The sequence below is a fragment of the Physeter macrocephalus genome, chromosome 11 (assembly GCF_002837175.3).
Source record: "Physeter macrocephalus isolate SW-GA chromosome 11, ASM283717v5, whole genome shotgun sequence".
NCBI classification, from domain to species: domain Eukaryota; kingdom Metazoa; phylum Chordata; class Mammalia; order Artiodactyla; family Physeteridae; genus Physeter; species Physeter macrocephalus.
The window spans coordinates 59,985,228-60,009,021 of record NC_041224.1 but is presented as its reverse complement, the minus strand read 5'-3'; the positions used below and the strand labels follow the sequence as shown (position 1 = coordinate 60,009,021).

At 38.6% G+C, this 23,794-nt stretch overlaps 1 protein-coding gene and 1 long non-coding RNA gene across 2 annotated transcripts in view; one reads left to right on the top strand and one right to left on the bottom strand.

Annotated features, from left to right (window-relative positions):
• Positions 1 to 1,207: 1,207 nt before the first annotated feature.
• On the bottom strand, positions 1,208 to 6,264 carry C11H15orf61 (chromosome 11 C15orf61 homolog). The gene is made up of 2 exons (XM_007111010.3): positions 5,810 to 6,264; positions 1,208 to 1,428 (listed from the first exon to the last, which is right to left on the bottom strand). The coding sequence occupies exons 1-2, from the start codon at positions 6,153 to 6,155 to the stop codon at positions 1,301 to 1,303; spliced, it is 474 nt and encodes a 157-aa protein (XP_007111072.2). The 5' UTR covers positions 6,156 to 6,264; the 3' UTR covers positions 1,208 to 1,300.
• LOC114487042 (uncharacterized) overlaps positions 6,240 to 23,794 on the top strand; it is a 173,424-nt gene continuing 155,869 nt past the window's right edge. The window contains exons 1-2 of the long non-coding RNA XR_003681629.2: positions 6,240 to 6,329; positions 7,577 to 7,688. This is a non-coding gene — a long non-coding RNA (uncharacterized lncRNA). The remainder of the gene's footprint in view (positions 6,330 to 7,576; positions 7,689 to 23,794) is intronic.

The window sequence follows — 23,794 nt, the reverse complement described above, 5'->3', positions numbered from 1 at the left end:
ATGGATACGTACCATTTCAGCTAGTTGCTTTTTTAAAGTTACCAAATTTATTTTTTCTGGGTCTTTCTAGAAATTAATTGTTCTTACAGCTTTATCGGCATGCTATTTTAACTTTTAATAAGTCTTAATTTCATTCTTCTTGCTGCATTTACATTACCTAGAGTTATTACATTTTTTAAAAAGTAGTATTGTATTGGATTTTTTTTTAACATCTTTATTGGAGTATAACTGTTTTACAGTAGTGTGTTAGTTTCTCCTTTACAAGAAAGTGAATCAGTTATACATATACATGTTTCCATATCTCTTCCCTCTTGAGTCTCCCTCCCTCCCACCCTCCCTAACCCACCCCTCTCCGTGGTCACAAAGCACAGAGGTGATCTCCCTGTGCTATGCGGCAGCTTCCCACTAGCTATCTAATTTACATTTGGTAGTGTATATATGTCCCTGCCACTCTCTCACTTCGTCACAGCTTACCCTTCCCCCTCCCCATATCCCCATGCTCTAGTAGGTCTGTGTTTTATTCCCATCCTACCACTAATCTCTTCATGACATTTTTTTTTCTTAGATTCCATATATATGTGTTAGCATACGGTATTTGTTTTTTTCCTTCTGACTTACTTCACTCTGTATGACAGACTCCAGGTCTATCCACCTCATTACAAATAACTCAGTTTCATTTCTTTTTATGGCTGAGTAATATTCCATTGTATATATGTGGATTCTTTAGGTAATAAGTTTCAACGTTACACCCACACCATTCATACAGGTAAATGGCACAAGGGCTGTAATACATTTCCATTTAAAATCCTGACAGTTGAATGGTTTAAATTTCAGATTGCAGTTAGAATTCTCATCAACTTTGGATTTGCCAATGATATTATATTATCTCTATCATATATCCTAAAATTCTCTACTTCTTTTCCCAAAGTTAAAGATTTTTTCCCCTTCCTTCTTTGTGGGGTATCTATATTTTCAAAGAGTTGATTTAAATTGTTAATACATAACTACAGAATCTATAAGTTACAATCATTTTTTTACCTCTAGTTTAACCTAGTTAAAGGAAAAAATTGGTATAAGCATTATGCGTTTGTAGTTCCCATTGGCTAAACAGAGTATGCAATATATAACAATGTATTAATATGAAAAGCTTTGCCTCTTGAGGGCAATGATTCATCTTAAAGAACCAGACACCGTAGAAAGAAAAAGGTGTTTGCAAAGTTTTATTTTAAAGGATCAAAAATAAATATTGCACATACACATGAGAAAATCTACTGATATTTTCGTCCTCCAATGCACACTTTCAGTACATGGCACCTTCGTCTTCTTTATTTAGAAAATAAACTGTTATTGGTCCATAACTGGTGTGCACAGTCTCTGTGACTCCAGCAAATAACCAGGAGCCAAGTCCATATAATAAAGTTGGAATACCTAGAAAACAAATGAATATGTTACTTGTGAAATCAATACCTATTAATCATGCACTCATATATTTGTCATGGTATAAATCACATAGCACTCTTCAGCAACATCAAGAAATTATAAAGTTACAAAAATATGAGTAAACACTGACTCAACCTAAGAGGTCAATTTCATCTATGTTTGTGGAACACAGTAACAATTGTGTAAGCCTAGATATTTTAAAAACTATAGATAAGGCTGATGTAAACTGTAATTCAACGTACTTTACAAACATTAATTCATTACCTCCAAATAATTATGAAGTAATTCTATATTCTTTTCACAAATAAGCAAACAGAGAAGTGTCATTAATTTAGTTGTAGATGCTCCTGATTATTGGCCTTGAGCTTAAATTACTAGGTCATCTTTATTGTGCTTTAAGTTGGACAGTAATACCGATGGCTAAAATAATTTCTTGTACAACTTGAAAGAAACTGGGTCAAAAAGCTGTCTTCAAAATCTAAGGCAAAACCTAACTCTAAGGAAGATTTTAGTATAATAACAAACATGAGAAAGAAACAATCCCATTAATATTTTTACAACTGATTTGAAAATCTTGCTTCAACCTATTTGAAATAGGTATATAGTAGACTGCAATAACATATTTCTTCTTTGGAATATTTCCATTTGCGATTAGTTGCCATTTGTGATACATGAAACGAAATATATACTAGCCAGAGATACGGATTAAGCACTTACATGCACATGACACTAAGCTGGACACAAAGCAAACTTTCACAATTCCTATTTTTTGTAAAACACTTATTTAAAATCCGTGACTATTATTAACATATTAAAAACATATGTATAAAACCACAGGCACATGAACCAATAACAAATATTCTGTAGTCTGCACAAATATTAATTTTATTGTTCCTGGGTATGAGTTGGACAGAAAATAACAATTTAAAAGAAGAGCTGTACATCTGGAAAATTACTTTCTTTCTAGATAATAGGGAAATCAATACATGCTCAGGACTAATCATATTGTTAAATTTTTTTCTTATTTTTCTGCAAGAGTATATTTGCTGTGTTATGTTCTTTTTGAGTGTATAAGTTCATTGGACTACTTTGTGCTTATTCCCTGAAGCTGCATTCCAGCCACTGTGATGCCAGAGATTAATCAGGAGAAGCATCACTAGTTGGCAATGAGAGAGGCAAAAATGCCCATTCAGACTGGCGCCTCTCTAGTTTTAGGAATATACTGGGTCACAGCTTGTTACTATCACAGGGTTCCCTGGAATTCCTATGAAACTTTTCACAGTATATTGCCTTCTTTGCCTTGGTAATACCTCCCCCCAAATCTCTAAATGCCTCAAGGGAACGTCACAAAAAATTCACAAAAGCTAGCATCATAAAGTTATTTATAAATCATTCAACCAAAAGGAAAAAAAAAGGCAAGTAGCAGTGTGGAGTGGGGGAGTGGACAAGAGAACAAGAACAGGGCAGGCAGAAGCAAGTGAAGAGTAGAGGGAGAGCAGCTGAAATAAAAAATAAATTGAAAATATGGTATCACAACGTCAAAAGCTGAAAATGGAGTGAGAAAGAAAAACAGGCTCTAGAAATAATTATTAATTTTCCAAATATACTGATAGTAAAATACATAAAATATGACTTTTAAACCAATGCTAAGGACTTACAGTTAAGATATGGCTGGTGACACTGAAAGTTTTGTTTTACAGTATTTATGATGGTTTTCAGTTAAAATACTGATACTTTAAAAAAAAATCACACAAATGGTCAATATTTTTTCAGCTAAAATGGAGGACTGATCAAGGATTACTAACTTAATAACTACATTATCTCTTATTGAGAAACAACTAGGAACCATTATCATTCATGCTATTTGATAGGGGATGGAGATATAATGTAGGAGTCAGAAATTCTCTAAATTTTTTTTTATCCTGCAGTCTACTTATTTAATGCAGTCAGGCTAATACACTAAATGGGAAGATCAGCCACATATATAATTTACACACTAAAAAACCCCATAATTTTCTTTACAGCACAAATGCTGTAAAGTCTATAAGGTTTGATGAAAAATTAAATTTCTTCCAGACTGTCTGAAACATAACATCAAAATGAATGTGAAAGTCAGTTCTTTGCACAATAATTCATTTTGAGTCAGCTGAACAGTAGGTAAACCACTGTCAAATTAAGCACTTTAAAAAAATTAGAACTTTGTAGCAAGTCTCCAATTACCCATTCATTCCAATGGTAAACTGCTTTTTTAAAATCTCAATCTACTTCCCAGCAGGATAACCAGACTGGTAAACCATCAGTAAAATGTCAGCTTCCATTGAAAGGAAGGCAGAAGAGAAAGGGAACAAATGGGTAAAAGAGAAAGGGAACAAATGGGTAAAAGAGAAATCTTTATTATTTACAAAATGGAAAAATGAACTACTTTGATAATTACTAATTTGAAAGGGAAGAAGAGGAATAAAATTCTAAGTATTTTTAAATAGAATATGTACTTGATGATCCAGAGGGGCAACTGCACAACACAGAATAGGAAAAAAATCCTATTACCTAATTCCCTACCCTAAGACAAAAATACAAAATTAACATTATCAAATTGGTGAATACTCTTAAAATAAAAAGTCCAGAAAAAAAATTCCCTTTATTAGTATAAGCTAATTTGTATTCAAGCATGCTTGAGCAGAAAGTTTTCCTTTTTAACTTAAAGCTCTCTTTTAAACAGAATTTTTAGAATTTTCAAAAGACCATAAAGACCATTAAATCACTATTCAGCTTTCTCTTTCACATTAAAAAAAACTACAGCTGTTGTTTCTTTCTTCAAAAGGTTTTACTACTTTTCTGTGTGAGAATGTTCTGGGCATCCTATTTTTCTTTGGATTTCTTTCTACCTAAAAAGAGAAGCCCCTAATCATTAAGCTGTTCTAAAGTGTTAGGTTTTAAATGGTGAAAACTTTTTAAAAAAAGGCATTGGGCTCATGGTTTACCTATAACCCTCCAGTTATGCTTTTCCTAACCTATTACTCTACATTTGGGAAGAATGATTTTTTTTAATTCTGAAAATGCTAAAATAAACATATTCTTCTTGAATCTAGTCATCACTCCAGTCTCTCCAAATAATTTTGAATTGAATTTTCTGAGTCACTACACTCCTCAACTTCTCTGCATCAACCTCAAAATTAGTAGGCATGCTCTATGTAGTTCATCAGCCAAATAATAAGACATATTTTTTAAAGGACTACACATTGCTTAATAATCTTCTTAATGGACTGAACCCAAGACAGTCCCAGTGGAGCAATGGCTCCAAAATCCCATGACTGACATATGGGAGTTATTATAAGCAAAAATACACCTACCATATTTAAATTTAAGAAACTATCAGACTATATAGTAATAGTGCAGCTGCATAGGCGTTTAGCTTTAATTCTGGTTCAAAACACTGGTTGGGTAACGTGGGCTTGCACGTCTAGATTCTGAATTACTGAAATATGGATTAATTTGATATCAGCTATATTAATAGGTTCCAAACATCCTGAGGCCTATTTTTCACTGACCTAGAAAATATAAAAGATGCACTCGTGTCAACGTTCACGCTTCTTCCGTCATTAACCAAACGAAAATAAACATCCAGCAAGAATTAACACTCTCAGAGTTAGAATATTCCATGAAAACATACCAATATTAAAGAGGTAGTCTTTTAAATATCTTTTAAGCCTAGTATCTGAAGAAGCTAACATCACTGGTGAAAACCTTTAGTGCTTTTAGTAAAACAAACTTGCTGGGGTTTGATATAAAGAGAACAAAGAAACTTCAAAAAAGTAGTTCCAGTTTTTATAATATGAACGCACCCACAAAGTAGTGTTCATGGGAACGAATCCTGCCATGCAATTTGACATTTTTTAAAAACTTAAGAGCCACTTTCCAGGGGCCTACACCCTCCTTCTCACTGCCCAGTGTAGGGGTCCTTCTAGTTAAGAGCTGCAGGGTAGTGAGGATGGAATGCTCTCTCCCCGAGGTGATGCAGGGTGGTCCCTAAGTACAGGCCTGTCGATAAGCCCCACCTTCCGGGGGACGATTCAGGAGCAACAACTTAGCCCTGATAAGCACCTGCCGGGCGGCGGAATACAGAAGCCCAGGGCCAGGGCCGGGGCTGGAAGGCTGTAGAGTGGGTGGGACGCAGAGGCAGCGTCTGGGTAACGCCTCAGCACTGGGCGAAGCGTGGCGAGCGCGTGCGCCCGGGCGAGCCTGCGCGGGGCCGGCGCGGTCTGACCTAGGGCCAGGGGCTTGGCCTCGGAGCCAGAGCGTTTGTCAGCGTGCTTTGCAAACAGTGGGGCCATCGTCGGTGGGACGTGCTTCACCAGGCCAGGCCACTCACCGAGGTTGATAACCTTGAGCGCCGTGAAGAACCGGTCCTGCCGGGCCAGGTCGTGCCAGGGGGCCTTGGAGCAGTGGTACTTGATGAAGGGGAAGCAGCCGGTGCGCAGAACGTGGTAGTTGGCGCCCTGCACGGGCCAGTTGAAGTGCGAGAGGCCGAACTGGTCGTTGCGGACGGCGCTGTAGGGCACGCAGAAGGAGGTCCAGTGCGGCAGGCGCCGCTGCACCAGGTGGCGCGTCAGCACCTCCGAGGCGCGGGGCTTCGGGCGGGAGGCGGCGCCCGAGGCCCAGGGCCGGCACAGCAGCAGCCAGAGCATGGCCTCATGGGCCCTCCGCAGGGCCTCCATGACCGGCTTTGCCCGCGTCCCCCGCCCCTTGGCCGCCGTAGGGGGCGGGGCCGAAGGAGCGCGCGCGCGCGCTCACTCGCTCCCCGGGCGTGCGGCGGGAACGCCCAATGGGCGCCGAGCGAGTGTGAGAGACCCCCCCCCCCGCCCCGGGCGCGGCGGCGCGTGCGCACAAAGGTACCGTGGCTTCCTAGGGAGAGTGGAGCGGGGCGCGGGAGGGCGGTTAGGGTCACCCTTGCTGAGGAGGTAGTGAAAACGTGACCGAGGACCTCGTGTACTCATTAATAACCCTGAGGAGGGTTGAGGGCGGGCTTCGCGAATATTATCAGTTTAGGTATGAGGAAAATTAAGCTTTAAAACAATTAAATAACTTAACCACCCTACTGAGTGGCAAAACTCACACCCGTATCTCTCTTCCAAGCCCCAGGCTCAAGTGCAATCCTTGGTTGGTGGTGTAGAGGAAACCCTTGAGAAGGTGTCCTCAGGGAAGCGAGTTAAAAGTCAAGTCCCCAGATTTGCAGTGGCTGGTAAAGTCGGGGAGCACTTTTGTATTCAGATCCCCGCTGTCGTGTTGTTTAAAATAAGTCCCAGATATTTCAACATTAAAAGTTTATTTCTTAGAAAGTCCCACGTCTCTCCGTGCAGTGTGCACCACCACCTCCCTCCTAAGAGCCTGGTGAATGCCAGACCAGGAGTCTTTTAGTTTTAAACCTTGATAATCCTGTCACTCATCAAATCTCGTACTTTGGGAAAAGCTTTTCTCAAATTTTGCAGCCTCTTGAGGTAATAACTTACATACATCTGCTTTCTAAAGAAGCATTTCCTCTTACATGTCCTAAATTCATTTTGGAGAAACGATACATAAATAAGATGTGTTTGGAAAGTACTGTATGTAAATGAGATACGTGTAAACACCATATAACAGTTGCTATTATTGTTGTTGAAGACTCATGTAGGATATGAGTAGGATAGTGTAGGCTAGCTCTTACATTCTCCAGTTTTTATTGATTCCTACAACAAGCAATGATTGAGCACCCATAACCATGTGCCAAATCTTGTAGGGTTAAGTCATTTCAGGGGCCTTGTAGTCATGCAAATAATTTAAACTTTATAGGATTCCCTATTAAATTTTGAAAGATTTTAGGGGGAAGCACGATGTAGTTAGATTTGCACAGAAATGGCTGAAGGGAGGCTAAGACAAGAGTCGGGGAGGTGATTCAATACTGTGATTTCAAATTAAATTTTAAAAAGCACTGGAGTCCTTTTTCAAACAAAATCTGTCATAGAACTCCAACCTATGAAAACATGTGTTTTATTACTAAACATTTATAAGTGCAAAATTTTAACATTAAAGTTAAGTTTTTAAAATGAGGCTAGTTTGTTGTTGTCTTGGGTTTTTATTTTGCTTGTTTTGTTTTTAGCAGAAAATGAATTTATTGGAAGGAAATTGGATAGCTAAAATAATAAATAGGACGTCTGCAGAGCCAAGCTTAGAAATGGGAAGGAATCGAGAGAGACTGGCCGGCAAAGACATAGGTAAGACCAACAGGAATTAGTGTGGTTGGGATGCCGTGGCTGGCCCCATGCCACTGGACTCGACCCTGCTGGCTTTTTTTGTTTGCTTGGTTTGGTTTTCCTTTAATCTTTTTTTTTTTAAGTTGATTTTTTTTTTCTTAATTTTTGGCTGTGTCAGGTCTTAGTTGCGGCAGGCGGGATCTTTTTGTTGCGGCACGTGGGCTTCTCTCTAGTTATGGCCGTGTGGGTTTTCTCTCTCTAGTTGTGGCGTGTGGGCTCCAGAGCACATGGGCTCTGTAGTTTCCGGCCCGCGGGCTCTCTCATTGAGGCATGCGAGCTAAGTAGTTGCGGAGTAAGGTATTAGTTGCCCCTGCGGCATGTGGGATCTTAGTTCCCCTACCAGGGATCAAACACGTGTCCCCTGCATTGGAAGACGGATTCTTTACCACTGGACCACCAGGGAAGTCCCGATCCTGCTGTTTCACGCTCAAAAATTTTTGAAGTTGGGGGCTATTGACAACAGTTGCTGCTCTAGCAGCCTCAGGACAGTTTATTTCTTATTCCTTTGTTTTGGTTGCATACTATCAAGAAAATCCTGATCCCTTGGGAGAAGTGGATACAGATAAGAGTGGTTTTTAAATGATTCATCTTGAAATCTTGGGCATTGTTTCAATTAGAGATGACAGGAGGAGATTAATTCTGAGATCTACACTGAAATGACTTAACCTCAAATTAATGCATGGGCAGTTTGCAATATGTTAAAAAAAATTGACATTATCTCTCTTTTGGCAATATAAAAATATATTTTAAAAAAAATGAAATTTGAATCAAACATGTGGGGAACCTCTGAATTCTGTCTGAGAAGCCCTAGGTTCTGTAGCATATAATGTAAAACTACTGATAAAGAGAGCCAGATATTTACATAGGTTTCACTGCGTTGTGTCATGAAGGCTTGGGAGAAGGCTGAAGGATTTCTGTTGGAAGATGCTGTCTTGGAAAAACCTCAGCAGTTATGAGGGTTTCTCTAATCCAAGGCTCTTTGATTATCTCTCTTTTCTATTCTAAGGTAGGAAGTTCTTCCAAAGATTTCTGATAGATATTGGACCACACCCAGGTTTTCAAGAGTGTTTGAATGAAATATTACCCTAACCTAAAGATACAGAGCTGGAGAACATGACATCTAGATATCTCTTCTAACTTTAAGATTATATGGTACTCCTTCCATAGCTGAAATAAGATAATTTCTCAAAAAACTTACAACTCAGATCAGATGCTTGATTTTCTTTTCAGTTCTGATTCTTCATGGTCATGAAACAAAGGGGCTTAGAAGTTGGCATTCAAAAACCTGAGTCAATGTTCAAAAATATTGTGTCCAGTAATTAGGAATTAAATGCATTAAATACACGAATACTTAGTTTTCCAAAAAGCATGGAGAAATGGCATATCCCTTAGAAGGAATCCCTTAAAAATAGCTATCAATAGTGCTACCGTGTACAGCTTTTAACATGTGCATGGATGTATCATGCTGCTCCTAGAAAGAAGGGAATTTGTTTTGGTTTTGTTTAAAGGCACCTAGGACCTTGTAGATGTTCAGAACATGTTAAAAATGAGTTCTCCAAAGTTGAGAGTTTGGAATATATTAAAATTAAAAATTTCTGTTCATTAAAAGGCACTATTAAGAGAGTGAAAATGTAATCCAAAGAGTGGGAGAAGTATCTGTAATATATATATCTGACAAAGCATTTGGTATCTAGAACAAATCATTAAAAAAAGACAATCCAATGGAAAGGTGGACAAAATATTTGAATGGACTCTTCATAAAGGAGAACATCCAGATTTTTTTTTTTTTTTTTTTTTTTTTGTGGTATGCGGGCCTCACACTGTTGTGGCCTCTCCCGTTGCGGTGCACAGGCTCCGGACGCGCAGGCTCAGCGGCCATGGCTCACGGGCCCAGCCGCTCCGCGGCATGTGGGATCCTTCCAGACCGGGGCGCGAACCCGGTTCTCCTGCATCGGCAGGCGGACGCGCAACCACCGCGCCACCAGGGAAGCCCCCAGATGTTTAATAATGTGAAAAAGTGCTTCGTTTCACTAATCATATGAGAAATGGGAATTAAAATACATATTACCTTATATATTACACACCCACTAGAGTGGCTAAAAGTAGAAAAGATGGAAAGTACTAAGCGTTGGTGAGAATATGCAGCAGTTAGAACTTTTATGCATGGCTGGCAACCACTTTGGAAAATTTTTTGGCAGTTTAAATTAAAGCTGAATACATGCATACCTTATGACCCAGCCATACCACGCCTAGGTATATATTTATATTAGTGTGCTCAGGCTGCTGTAACAAAATACCACAGACTGGGTTTAGCCAACCACAGAAATTTCTTACAGTTCTGGGGACTGGGGTGTCCAAGATCAGGTGCCAGGCAGTTGAGTTCCTGGTGAGAGTTCTCTTCTTGGCTTGTATTTTCTTCTTGCTGTATCCTCCCATGGTAGACAGAGCTAGCTCTGTGTCTGACTCTTTCTTTTCTAATGAGGGTACTAGCCCTATTATGAGTCCCACCTTTAGGACTTCATTTAACCCCTATCACCTCCTCCTGCATGAGACCCTATCTCCAAATACAGTGACTTTGGGTATTAGGGCTTCAGCATATTCAGCATATTTTGAGGGGACACAAACATTCAGTCCTTAGCAATTCCCAACAGAAATTGTGTGCATATGTTTTTCAAAAGACACGTACTAGAATATTCATAGCAGCACTACTCATATTTGTAATACTTAACCAGGAAATTACTCAAATGCCTAGCAGTAGTAGAGCAGATACACAAATTGTGGCACATTCACACAATGGAATACTACACAGCAACAAGAAAGAATGCTCTATAGTCACACACAACATGCATGGATCTCACAAACATGAGGAAGTGGAAGAATGCAGACGCTAAAGAACTTACTGTACAATTTCATTTACATAAAGTATAGAAACTGGCCTAAACTCATCTGTGCTGTTAGAAGGGGGATAGTGATCACTCTGGAGTGGAGAGGCAGTTACTAGGAGGAGTATGAGGTGACTTCTGGGGGACTGGGATTATTCTCTCTTTTTAAAAACATTCTTTTATTTCTATAGTTCTTTTTTTTAAAGCAATTTTTTAAGAGTGGTTTTAGACTCACAGCAAAATTAAGAGGAAGGTACAGATATTTCTCATAAATCCCCTGCCCCACACATGCATAGCCTCCCCCATTACCAGCATCCCCCACCAGAGTGGTACATTTGTTATAATTGATGAACCTATGGATTATTCTCTTTCTTGATCTAGATTCTAGTTAAATGGGTGTATTCAGTTTGTAAAGTACTGAATACATATGATATGTGCCCTTTTCTGCATGTATATTATACTTCAATAAAAAGTTTGAAAAAAACAATGAGTTCTGCAGGTAGTATTACATAATAACACATCCTATTATTCACATTTATTAAGAAATATGTAGGGCTTCCCTGGTGGCGCAGTGGTTGAGAGTCCGCCTGCTGATGCAGGGGACGCGGGTTCGTGCCCCGGTCCGGGAGGATCCCATATGCCGCGGAGCAGCTGGGCCCGTGAGCCATGGCCACTGAGCCTGCGCGTTCGGAGCCTGTGCTCCGCAACGGGAGAGGCCACAGCAGTGAGAGGCCCATGTACCGAAAAAAAAAAAAAGAAATATGTATAGAGGACATACATAGTGAACATAACCTTGTACATATATAGCATCTTTTTTCTCATGTTGTTTTTACAACCTTACTGTGAGATCCTGATTTGCTCACATATTTCTAATAGTGTGATTTAAAAGAAAATAGGGTAGGCATGTAGATTTTTTTTTTTTTTTTTGGCATGTAGATTTTAATTCACTGCTATTCTCAGAAGGGGAATTAAGGGCAAGATACTAGGTGCATATGTCAGCATGTTGGTAAAAGATGAATTATTTAAAAGGGATAGAAATATTTACAATTAGAATTTCATTTACAATTTCGAGTTTGAAGCTTTAGGATTTTTGGTTCAAGAAAAGGAGGACCATGGAGTTGCTGCTGCCCCAATTCATATTCCAGCATGTTTTAGAACTTAAAAACAGATACTTCAAAGAACCACCATCCTGAGTCTCCTAGGAACCCAAATCTGCTTAATGGCTCAGTGCCCTCTAAGCCCAGCTCAGCACCAGAGAAAGTGGCATGAGTTCCCCCTATAGCTGGAAGAATGCTCCTTCATTCTCCCTATTCCCGCCAGTGGCAAACAGTGCTTGCTGCTCCATTCCTGTATCCTTGTGTGTGCCCTGGCAAGGACAATATACATTGGCTTTATGCAAAATTATCCTCATAGAAGTACTGGGTTATGGCAGGAGTCATTAGGAAAGGAAGGAACTGCTGTATTCTTATCTAGATCTTTTTGAGTCCTTCTGTGGAACTGATTGATGTTCTGAAAGCCCCCAAGCAGTCGGCTGGCAGCTGGGGCTGCTGTTACAAAGAGTGGCAAGAAGAATTACTCTGGTAAAACATTTTATTGTGAACAGAGTGGGTATAGAAATCTCATCCAAAAGCATCTTGTGCCTAAACTACTCTCAAATTCTCCCCTCCACTGGAATGTAAACTTTCTAAGGCCAGAGGTTTATGTCTGTTTTATTAACCTTTGTGATCCCAGCACCAAGTAACTTGGCATATGGTAGATACTCTATTTGTTGAATAAGTGGGAAAAAAAGTGGGTAAAGTGAGTACAATTAGTGTGTTTGAGGGATGTTGGAGAAAGGAAATCATAATATTCAGGGTCAGTGGTTTTAATTTTAATTTTGATAGTTGGAGAAATTAAACTACAGAATAGGAAAGAAACTTATCCAAGATCATATACCAGAAACAAGAATCAAAATTTTGGCCTCCCGGCTTTCAGTGAGCTTTTCATTAGGAAACATTTCTATGCTATTCTGACATGGATGCTAGAATCCAGTAGCAAGGAGACATATTTGTGACTTTTTGAAACCAGCTAATGATTTATGCTGGTAGATAACACAATCCATTTCCTGGGCATGTTTTCAATGTTACAATCTTAATAATATGTAGTCAGTGTTCGGGGAAGCATTTGAAAACATGACCAAGTAAATTCACCTTGTCATATGGGTCATAATTATGGTCTCAGCTTCATAAAGTGAGCCTTGTTTTACTAACAGATTCATTCATGAATAGCATACAACATTTTTATAGCAGAAATCATATTTTCATATCAAATTCCTAAGATATTTTGGCTTTGCTGCTGATCTTCAACCGACAGTGACTCTTAGCACTTTAGCTGTGAGTCTTTATGCCCCCTCCCCAGTCTCACTGTCAAGTAGTTAATGATCTATAAACAAATACTGAGATGCCCTAAGGGGGCTCTCCATTTAAAGGGGCCTTGAATCATTTTATAATAGAAATACAGTAGTCCACCCACTGATTTATGATTTGTCAGTTTAGGTTTTTGAAGTGGCATTCCACTGGTATTTTCAGATGGGACAGGTTTTTTTTGTTTTTTGAGTTTATTTATTTTTAAACCCCACATTTGTTTATTTATTTATTTTTGGCTGTGTTGGGTCTTCATTTCTGTGGGAGGGCTTTCTCTAGTTGTGGCAAGCGGGGGCCACTCTGCATCGCCGTGCGTGGGCCTCTCACTATCGCGGCCTCTCTTGTTGCGGAGCACATGCTCCAGACACGCAGGCTCAGTAGTTGTGGCTCACGGGCCTAGTTGCTCCGCGGCATGTGGGATCCTCCCAGACCAGGGCTCGAACCCGTGTCCCCTGCATTAGCAGGCAGATTCTCACCCACTGCGCCACCAGGGAAGCCCTCAGATGGGACAGTTTTTTAATTTACTGTACAAAAGCATTAAATTTTATCCAGTTTTAACCTTCAGGAGAAAACTTCAAAAATGTGAATGTACATTTGCAGTTTCCATTGTATGAAATACCTTTTTATTTGTGTATGCATACTTGTGCACATTTCAGTTTCTTCAGCTAAAAGTGGCCACAGAGGGCAATAATGTCAATGTAATAGTACTTACCAGTTACTGAGTATTAATTTCATGCTAGGTAGTTTCCACCTATTGTTTCATTGAAACAACACTCCAGAGCAGGGTTTCATTCTCCTCATCTTCAAGCTGAGGAAACTGAGTGTCAGAAGTCAGAGGTTAAAATAAGCTGCCCCCAGTTGCAGGGCAGGCAGGTGGTAGAGCTGGGATTCAAACCTATTGGGTTGGCCAAAAAGTACCTTCGGTTTTTAAGTAAAAATAGACACATTTTCTGTTTTCACCAAGAACTTTATCGAACAATGTAATCAACCTTTTGTTCCACTACCTTCTGCATTTTTCAGGCAACTTCATAATTCCATCTTCCCAAAAATTTTTATCTTTTTGAGCAAAGAACTGTTCCAGGTGCCTTTTACAGTCTTCCAGGGAATTGAAAATTTTTCCATTAAGAGAATTTTGTAAAGACTGAAATAAATGGAAATCCGAAGGTGCAATGTCTGGTGACTATGGCAGATGAATCAGAACTTCCCAGCCAAGGTGTAATAGTTTTTGTCTGGTCATCAAAGAAACATGCGGTCTTGAGTTATCCTGATGGCAGATTATGCATTTTCTGTTGACTATTCTGGACACTTTCCATTGAGTGCTGCTTTCAGTTGGTCTAATTGGGAGCAGTACTTGTTGGAATGAATGGTTTGGTTTTCTGGAAGGAGCTCATAATAGAGGACTGCCTTCCAATCCCACCATACATACATATAACATCACCTTCCTTGGATGAAGACCTGCCTTTGGTGTGGTTGGTGGTGGTTCATCTCACTTGCCCCACAATCTCTTCCATTCCACATTATTGTACAGTATCCACTTTTCATCGCCCATCACAATTTGTTTTAAAAATGGAACGTTTTCATTATATTTAAGTAGATAATCACATGCAGAAGTACGGTCAAGAAGGTTTTTTTCACTTAACTTACGTGGAACCCAAACATCAAAGCAATGAACATAACCAAGCTGGTGCAAATGATTTTCAGTGCTTGATTTGGATATTTTGAGTATGTCCGCTATCTCCCGCATGGTATAACGTTGATTGTTCTCAATTAATGTCTCAATTTGATCGCTATCAACTTCAAGTGGTCTACCGCCCGACCGTGGAGCATTGTCCAGTGAGAAATCTCTGGCACAAAACTTGGCAAACTACTTTTGACATGTTCGATCAGTCACAGCACCTTCTCCTTCTCCATACACTGCACAAATCTTTTTTTCCGTTTCAGTTGCAATTTTACCTTTCTTGAAATAGTAAAGCATAATATGCTGAAAATGTTGCTTTCTTTCTTCCATCTTCAATATTAAAATGGCTACACAAAAATTCATGAATTTTTAAAAAACTATTTATTTGGTTGCACCAGGCGGGCTCCTTAGTTGTGGCAGGTGGGCTCCTTAGTTGTGGCATGCATGTGGGATCTAGTTTCCTGACAGGGATCAAACCCGGGCCCCCTGCATTGGGAGCACGGAGTCTTAACCACTGTGCCACCAGGGAGGTCCCCCAAATTCACCAATTTTGATAAGTTGTTTTTACTTTTTTTTTTTTTTGCGGTACGCGGGCCTCTCACTGTTGTGGCCTCTCCTGTTGCAGAGCACAGGCTCCGGGCGCGCGGGGTCAGCGGCCATGGCTCACGGGCCCAGCCGCTCTGCGGCACGTGGGATCCTCCCAGACCAGGGCACGAACCCGTGTCCCCTGCATCGGCAGGTGGACTCTCAACCACTGCGCCACCAGGGAAGCCCCTGATAAGTTGTTTTTAAATGCATGCTGATAATGACAGCTGTCACAATACAGTCTAACAAAATGGTTTCAAGTGAAGTTAAAGACAACAAGGCGCTACTAGAGCCATCTTATGAAAAAAACCCAAACGAACATGTTGGCCAACCCAGTGCATTGATAGGACTCAAAACCCCATGTTTGACCATAGTTAAAAAGAGCCATCTGATGCTAGACTCAAATGTAAAAGTTGCTGACACAATTTAACTTCCTTTAGATGTTACACAGTTAGTAAGGAAACAGGAAGTAGCATTCTAGATCCAAGCTGTGGTCCATCTAGCCCAGGAGTCTGTCTGGCTCAAGGGAAATTTGGGGGCATACATGATGACTCTCAAAAAAAAAATGATTTTTCACAACGGAATCACTTGCAAAATTTGTTGTAAAACAACTATTTCTATGCATATTGAAAGTACTTTTATCTTTAAAACTGAAAGGCATGCAATAAGGAGTAATAAGGAGTTTGGGTACCACCAACAAAGATCCCAACTCTAAGCAAGTTATCAAGCTCTAAAACTTCGATTTTTTTCAGGGAACCTGAATGAAGAGTATGTAGGAATTCTTTGGACTGCTTTTACAGGTCTAAAATTTTATTCACATTAAAAAGTTTAGTTTTGAAAACTCGGTTTTTAGTGGAGAGTGAATCTGGCCATAGTTTGGACAGGTATGAGAAATGCTGCTGCTGTGGGTATAGGCACATTTAGTCCAAGCCAGCACTTCAGTGAACCACATCTGTGGTTCAGCTCTTTCTTTTTATTCCTTCTTGCTATTTCGAATATAGCAAGATGTTAAAGCTAACTGCATGCTCTATTAATTATATGAAGGTGAACTTGAGTCATATTTGTTACTGAAGATGATTAATAATTACCAGTTCTGCACATGTTTCTAGTGCATTTCAGTAAATAAACAGGGTACATTGTTGGGTAGTAATTGATTAATTAGCACATTCATCCTACACAGCTCGATGGTCTAAGGATGCTGAGTTTGAGATATTGCTCATAATTATTGCAAGAAACAAATCTGTTCCATTTCTCAGTTTATTCTCCTGTATGGTGAGATTTTTTTTTTCTAAATCGAATGTTTAATGGTTCAAAACCTTATAGGTTTTATTCAGATAAATCAACTCATGAAAAATTGCTAGTCATAATCTCAGAATCTTGTTTTTGTGTGAACTAGGGTGAAAACTTTTACAAGGCTAATTTTAACATTAGATCTTGCTGTTAAACTGGATCAAATACTGTAAACATAGGGCACTTTCCCACCATGCAGGAAATGCTCATTGAGCACCTATGCGCAACAGGGGCACTGTAATCTCATTTGCTTCCCAACCACATCAAATAAGCTCAGGATTGCAAGTGTCATCGGGTTGGCACTTCGCAGCACCAAGCAAATATACTGTGTAATCTTCAGAGAAGTGCAACAGCATGTATTGGTCACCATTTTAACTATGCAGCAATTCAGGATTTTTTTTTTCTAATTTATTGACGCAGCATGTGGTTGAGAGAGAGTGTAGTTGAGAGAGCTTTGGACAGGGAGTCAGGAGTCCTGGGTTCTACTCTCTCTGTATTTTTTCTTGAAGAAGATTTGTGACTCTGGGCATATCATTACTCCCTTCTCTAAGCATGGATCACTCATCTGTAAAATGAAGGCTTCAACCAGGGATGATGAGGTACAGTGAGGAGCCCAGACTGCAGAGATAGACCTACGTTTGAATCTGGACTCCCTATTACTGTTTTTTATGATTTTAGGGAAATTATGTAACCTCTCTGAGTTTCTGCTCTGTTTGCTTGAGTTTATTGTAAGGACCAAATGATATATGAAAATAGTTTGTGAACTATAAATTACCATGTGAATATAAGGCATTGTTAATATTATTAACTATCTTAACTGGTTGTCATTAATATGATATGTGGAAGGATGCATCGAAATGCCCATGTGCTGGTCTAACAATAGAGGATTAGTAACATCCTTACGCCGTTATTAAGATGGCATTGGGTAAGAATTTCTGATGTGTCTTCATAATTTATTGCTAAGTGAAAAACACAGTCTGCAAAACAGTATGTCTGATATAATCCTATTTAAAAAATTATATATACAAAGATATAATAGGAACTCAATATATATGTGATAAAAGAACAAATTATATATATATATTTTAATTGAGTGACTCTTTCTACTGATAGGTACTGTTCTAGGAGCTGGGCTATATCTTTATACTTACAGTCCTTTGGGTGAGACAGATAATTAAAAAATAGGCAAATCTATTATGTAATACCACATATTGTTAAGTGCTTTGGAGAAAAATAAAGGAGGGTAAGGTGTTAGAGAATAAGGCAGTGCTAATTAGGAAGGGTGGTCAGGAAGGGCCCCTCTGGTCTACTGACAGTTGAGCAGAGACTGAATGCAGTGAGTGAGCCCCAGAAATTTCTGGGAGAAGAGTGTGCCAGGCAGAAGTTAGAAATGTAGAGGCCCTAGGCAGGAGTAATAGCAGATACACCCCAAATCCTTAACAGTAGTTAATCTCCAGGTGGTGAAATAATTTTTGATTTTTTAGTTTCTTCCCTGTGCTTTTCTGTTTTTCAAAAGGTTTTTGTTTTGTTTTGTTTTACTTATTCGTTTTTTTGAAGAAGCCATATGATCCTATTTGGTTTTTTTTTTATCATGAGTATGTGTTTTTGTAATTAGAAAAATTAAAATCCAGATATACTGAAAGACAAAGTCATCTTAAGAAAAATGCTCATAAGTACTTTTAAAAGCTTACATCATCTGTAATTTTCTGTTTTCATGGTTTTAGTGCCAAGAATCTATGAGTTGGTAGTGAGAATGAAGGAAGCAAAGGGATTTCTGCCCTGGCAATGAAATTTTAAAAAGTGTTTTAGCTATAACAATTAGTGTGGGCTTTATGGAGGGATATAGAATCATCCTACTTTCAGCTCCCTGTTCAGGCCTTGCTGCAGGGATGTCAGAATACTTCGGAGAAAGGCAGTGCCTCCTCACTTTTAGATGTGGCCCAGGAAACAGTGCATTTTGGGAGGTGTTTAAAAATATAGGATTAAAGCTGCCCATTTATGCAGCCTGAGGGAGGACATCTGCTACATAGCAAACTGGAATGTTACAAAATACATCTTCCATCTCTTTTTGAGTCCAGGTACAAATTAAAGTTCAGAGATAGAACTCTAGCTATTCATCCTGCACTGCAAAGCAGATATGAAAAGAAGACATGCTCTGGTTTATACAGGGACATTTAAAGCTTTTATTCACATTTCAATCCCATCTATTTGCACCACGATCTTCTAGTACAGGAGGTACTCATTATATCAGTTTAGATAAAAATGTTTTCAAAATAAAATGTTTCCATTACTTTAGGTGATTTGCAATACCTAAGAGTTCAGTGCAAGAAAGTGAAAACCCCCCAAAATGAAAGACATGATTCCAGTCTAAAGAGCATGTTTGGCTTGCTACTATTTTGTCAAAAAAATTTCCTCCAAGAGAAAACGATTGGCAATGCAAAGAACTATTTTAAATTATAAAATACTTTGTAACCATTTAAAATCACATCCCTTTTTTAAACTTCTTTTAAAAAATTTATTATTATTTATTTTCTTTTATTATATTTTTGGCTGCATCTGGTCTTAGTTGCGGCATGTGGAATCTTCGTTGCGGCATGTAGAATCTTCGTTGAGGCATGCGGGATCTTTCCTTGTGGCCCACAGTCTCTTTGTTGCGGTGCTCGAGTTTCTCTCCCGTTGTGGCACACAGGTTCCAGAGTACATGGGCTCTGTAGTTTGTGGCACGTGGGCTCTCTGATTGAGGCGTAAGAGTTCAGTAGTTGTGGCTTGCAGGCTTAGTTGCCCTGAGGCATGTGGGATCTTAGTTCCCCGACCAGGGATGGAACCCATGTCCCCTGCGTTGGAAAGCGGATTCTTTACCACTGGACCACCAGGGAAGTCCCAAAATCACATCCCTTTTCAATGGTAGATGGGGAAACTTAAGAGGCTGAACTAAGTTGCAAAATATTTTCATCCATTATTTCCAGTAGATGGAAGAGAAAGCTAGAAGAAAAAATCACCTTCTTGTGTGATACATCAAATGTTGCCCTTTTAATACTTTGATGATGGTGGCATAGAATCATAGAACATTAGAGCTAGGATTAAGCTTAAATATCAGTTCCACTTTCTTATTTAACATGCCAGAAAACCGAGAACTAGAGAGGAGAAATTATTGTCCATTAAGGAAAGAACTGGAACTGAAACTCATTAAGACATTTAAATCTAAAGCAGATGTTATATATATATTCCATACTCATTTAGAATAACTACAAATGCCACCTAATCACTGTCTCTCCATTTAGAATAACTACAAATGCCATCTAATCACTATCTGTCCCTCCAAACCTTTGCAGATGGCAGAAGCATTCACCGTTTTATGCATCTCTGTTTACATGAGTAGGTATCACAGTAAAGTCATGGTCTGAATTCTAGAATACTAAGGGTATTAAGCTTAGAATACCCTACCATGGTGCTAGGGAACAGACCATTACTGTCTGGTGACACCTTTGGGAACTTGGAGCAGGGAGGTGGTTATGATATTCCCAGGCCATGTCCCTAAGTTCATTATCACTTTGGATAGCAGAACTTACAATGAAGAAATTCATATTTTGCTTTCCCAACCTCCCCAAAATTAGGTTTTTGTTTCACTTGCTCCAGTAATTAAAAACAGGTTTATGGGAGTTCCCTGGTGGCGCAGTGATTAAGAATCCGCCTGCCAATGCAGGGGACACATGTGGTAATTTTATGTTTAACTTGAAAATATTTTATTTTATTTATTTATTTTCCTTATTTTTTTTGGCTGCATCAGGTCTTAGTTGTGGCACACAGGATCTTTGTTGAGGCATGCAGGATCTTTTCGTTAAGGCGCGTGGTAGTGATTAAGAATCCGCCTGCCAATGCAGGGGACACGGGTTCGAGCCCTGGTCTGGGAGGATCCCACATGCCGCGGAACAACTAAGCCCGTGCGCCACAACTACTGAAGCCCGCGCGCCTAGAGCCTGTGCTCCGTAGCAAGAGAAGTCACCACAATGAGAAGCCCATGCACAGCAATGAAGACCCAATGCAGCCAAAATAAATTAATTAATTAAAAAACAAAAAAATAACAACAAAAAAACCCAGGTTCATTACAAGACAGAAAATACAGAAAGAAAAAAATCCCACCATTAAGAAGTAAGCACTGTTAACATTTGGGGGCTTATCCTTACAGTCTTGTGTGTGTGCTTGTGTGTGTGTGTGTGTGTGTGTACATATATGTACACATTTTTAAAAAGTCATAATTTGGAGTCATAGTTTTCATGCTGTTTTAAAATATGCTTCTTTAATTCATAATAATTAAATATCATTTCAATTACTTCTAATGTAACATATTCTCCTAATACATGATTTTTTCAAAACAGTTTTTTGAGGTATAATTGACATTCAAACACTGCCCTTACTTAAGGTGTACAACTTGATAAGTTTTGACATACAAGGGACCATTTTCACAATCAATATAGTGAAGCCCCATTCCACCCCTAAGCACCGTTGATCTGCTTTTTGTCACTGTAGTTTGTATTTTCTAGAATGCTATGTAAATGGATATGTACTTTTTTAATCTAAATATTTTCATTCAGCATAATTATATTGATTCATCCATGTCTTTGAGTTTATCAACAGTTCACTCCTTCTCATTGCTAAGTAGTATTCCATTGTAGGATATCCCACAATTTGTTTATCCATCCACCTGTTGATGGATGTTTGGATTTTTTCCAGTTTTGGGCTGTTACAAATAGAGCTGCTGTGAACATTCATGTACAAGTCTTTGTATATGCTTTCTTTTCTCTTGGGTAAAACAAGGGACCATTTTCACAATCAATATAGTGAAGCCCCATTCCACCCCTAAGCACCGTTGATCTGCTTTTTGTCACTGTAGTTTGTATTTTCTAGAATGCTATGTAAATGGATATGTACTTTTTTAATCTAAATATTTTCATTCAGCATAATTATATTGATTCATCCATGTCTTTGAGTTTATCAACAGTTCACTCCTTCTCATTGCTAAGTAGTATTCCATTGTAGGATATCCCACAATTTGTTTATCCATCCACCTGTTGATGGATGTTTGGATTTTTTCCAGTTTTGGGCTGTTACAAATAGAGCTGCTGTGAACATTCATGTACAAGTCTTTGTATATGCTTTCTTTTCTCTTGGGTAAATAAGTAGGAGTGGAATGTCTGGATCATATATTAAGTGTAGGAATGATTTTTTTTTTAATGGCTGTACAGAGGTCCTTTATATAGCTATTCATAATTTTTAAGCAATACTCTATTGTTGAACATTTAGACCTTTCTGATTTTTCACTATTGTTGCAAATGATATATAATTTTTTGCTTAGGAAGGTGGCTACAAATATTCAACTTGAGAAAAAAACAAAACAAAACAACACCCAAGATAATGAGTAGAAAGGCATTGTGAAGGAAACCTAGATAAAGAGAATGTTGTTAGATAATTTTGAGTTTTTCAGTGATTGCAAAGTAAGTATTTTGTGTCCTTTTCTGGGAAGCAAAGTGGCATGAGTCTGTAAATGAGCCAAAATTTGAATTTAAATTTGAAGTTTATTTTGCTGTTTTGTTGTCAAGTTTATGGAACCATGATTTCATCATAACATTCCTTATGAGGCAACTGCAATAAACTTAGGTGTGGCCTTTTGTTTCTGGGAGCTATAATTAGCCATCTGGTGTACTTTTAAACATTTTGTTAAATAAAAAAAATCTTAAAATGTTGCATTTTACTCACTTCTCTTTCTCTCCATACATACATACACTCACACATATATATAATATATATGGTGACAAATGTGGAAGTGAACCAAAACGTTTACAGAATGGAAAAGAAATGCTTGGGGGGAAACCACCATCATAAACCGCCCCCCAAACGAAAAAACACTTACACATAGATGCCAAAGCTATATTTTTCTGTGCTACGTTTAGGGTCTTCTTATAACAATACAAAAGTTGTTTTTACCAACAGATTTTTAAACAGCAGGGACATGCTTATTATTTACTGTTTTGGTATTTTTCCCTCACATAAATACCCCAGAAACCAGCAGTTTAAAACTAATAAAGCCAGGCCCCTCCATCAAGTGTAATAAAGTTTCACAACCATGAGTTAGACTGTTTGTTAGAGTGAAAAATAAACCTATATATGTGGTTATGAAAGGGCTTTCTTAGAAAGTGTATAATCACATTTCAAAGTTAGAACTTCCATTTGAAGTTGCAATGAAATAATACTACTTAAACATTTATGCAGAGTGCTTCATCTTTGAAAGACTTTCACAACATTGGCCAATTAATCTCTACGGCTTCCCTAAGGAGCAGGTATTAACTATCTGCCATTTTTCTAGTTAGAAAATTGAGGAAGGTATGGCCATCTCAGAGAGTGGGAGGGTTGGGGAGACAAGTTTCTAGCCCTTACTATTCTGTGACTCTTTGGAATGTAACTCCTAATAGAATGCATCCGTTTTCTGTTGCACATTGATGAAATCATTAATAAAACAAAGATGGAAATAGCAGCTCAGTCTGCCTCAGGCTTTTAGATACAGTTCTTACCCTCCTGAGGCACACCTTTTGGAAAGAATGGAATACAGAAAAGATACAGAAGAGCAACAGCACATTCATTACATCCGCACTTGCAATGGATTAGACCAAACTTCTTCCAAGGAGAAAGGCAAAGTTAGATGCTTCCTCCCTCCCTGCAACCTCTACCCTCACATTATCCTGGCAACATAATTTCTAGTTTTCCAAATAAGATTTACTGTGATTAGCACATTTAAAGAGTTGAACAAGTTTGCTATGCACATTAAAGCCAGAGGAACAGTAAAATAAAACTAATGAACATTTATACTTTTGGAAATAAAATTAATGTATGCTTGAGAAATTCTGAAAGATAAATATTTAAATGTTAAAATACTTATCACCTTCCCCACTGGGACAGTGTTGGGAATTAATGAGATAACAAATATAAAGTGCTTTGAGCTCTTTAGAAGAAAGGTGCCAGATGCATACAAATGTTTAATTGTTAAAGCTATCAGATGATTACTAATATATTACTTAGGATAAAATACCTATTTTTATACTTGAAAAATAGGATGCTTGCAATTCTTAGGATGATATAGCTGAAGTAATGCTCCCCAAACTCCTCCCAGGTTACTCTACATCCTGTTGGCAATCCTTTCTTAACCTTACCCAGTTTCTTGACCTAATACCCATCTTT

Bases quoted from the DNA above. Each gene is read 5' to 3' on its own strand.
- C11H15orf61 (XM_007111010.3), bottom strand. From the start codon at position 6,155: ATGGAGGCCCTGCGGAGGGCCCATGAGGCCATGCTCTGGCTGCTGCTG. The intron at 1,429-5,809 runs GTGAGTGGCCTG...TTTGTTTTCTAG, and splicing joins GCTCAAGGTTATCAACCTCG to GTATTCCAACTTTATTATAT.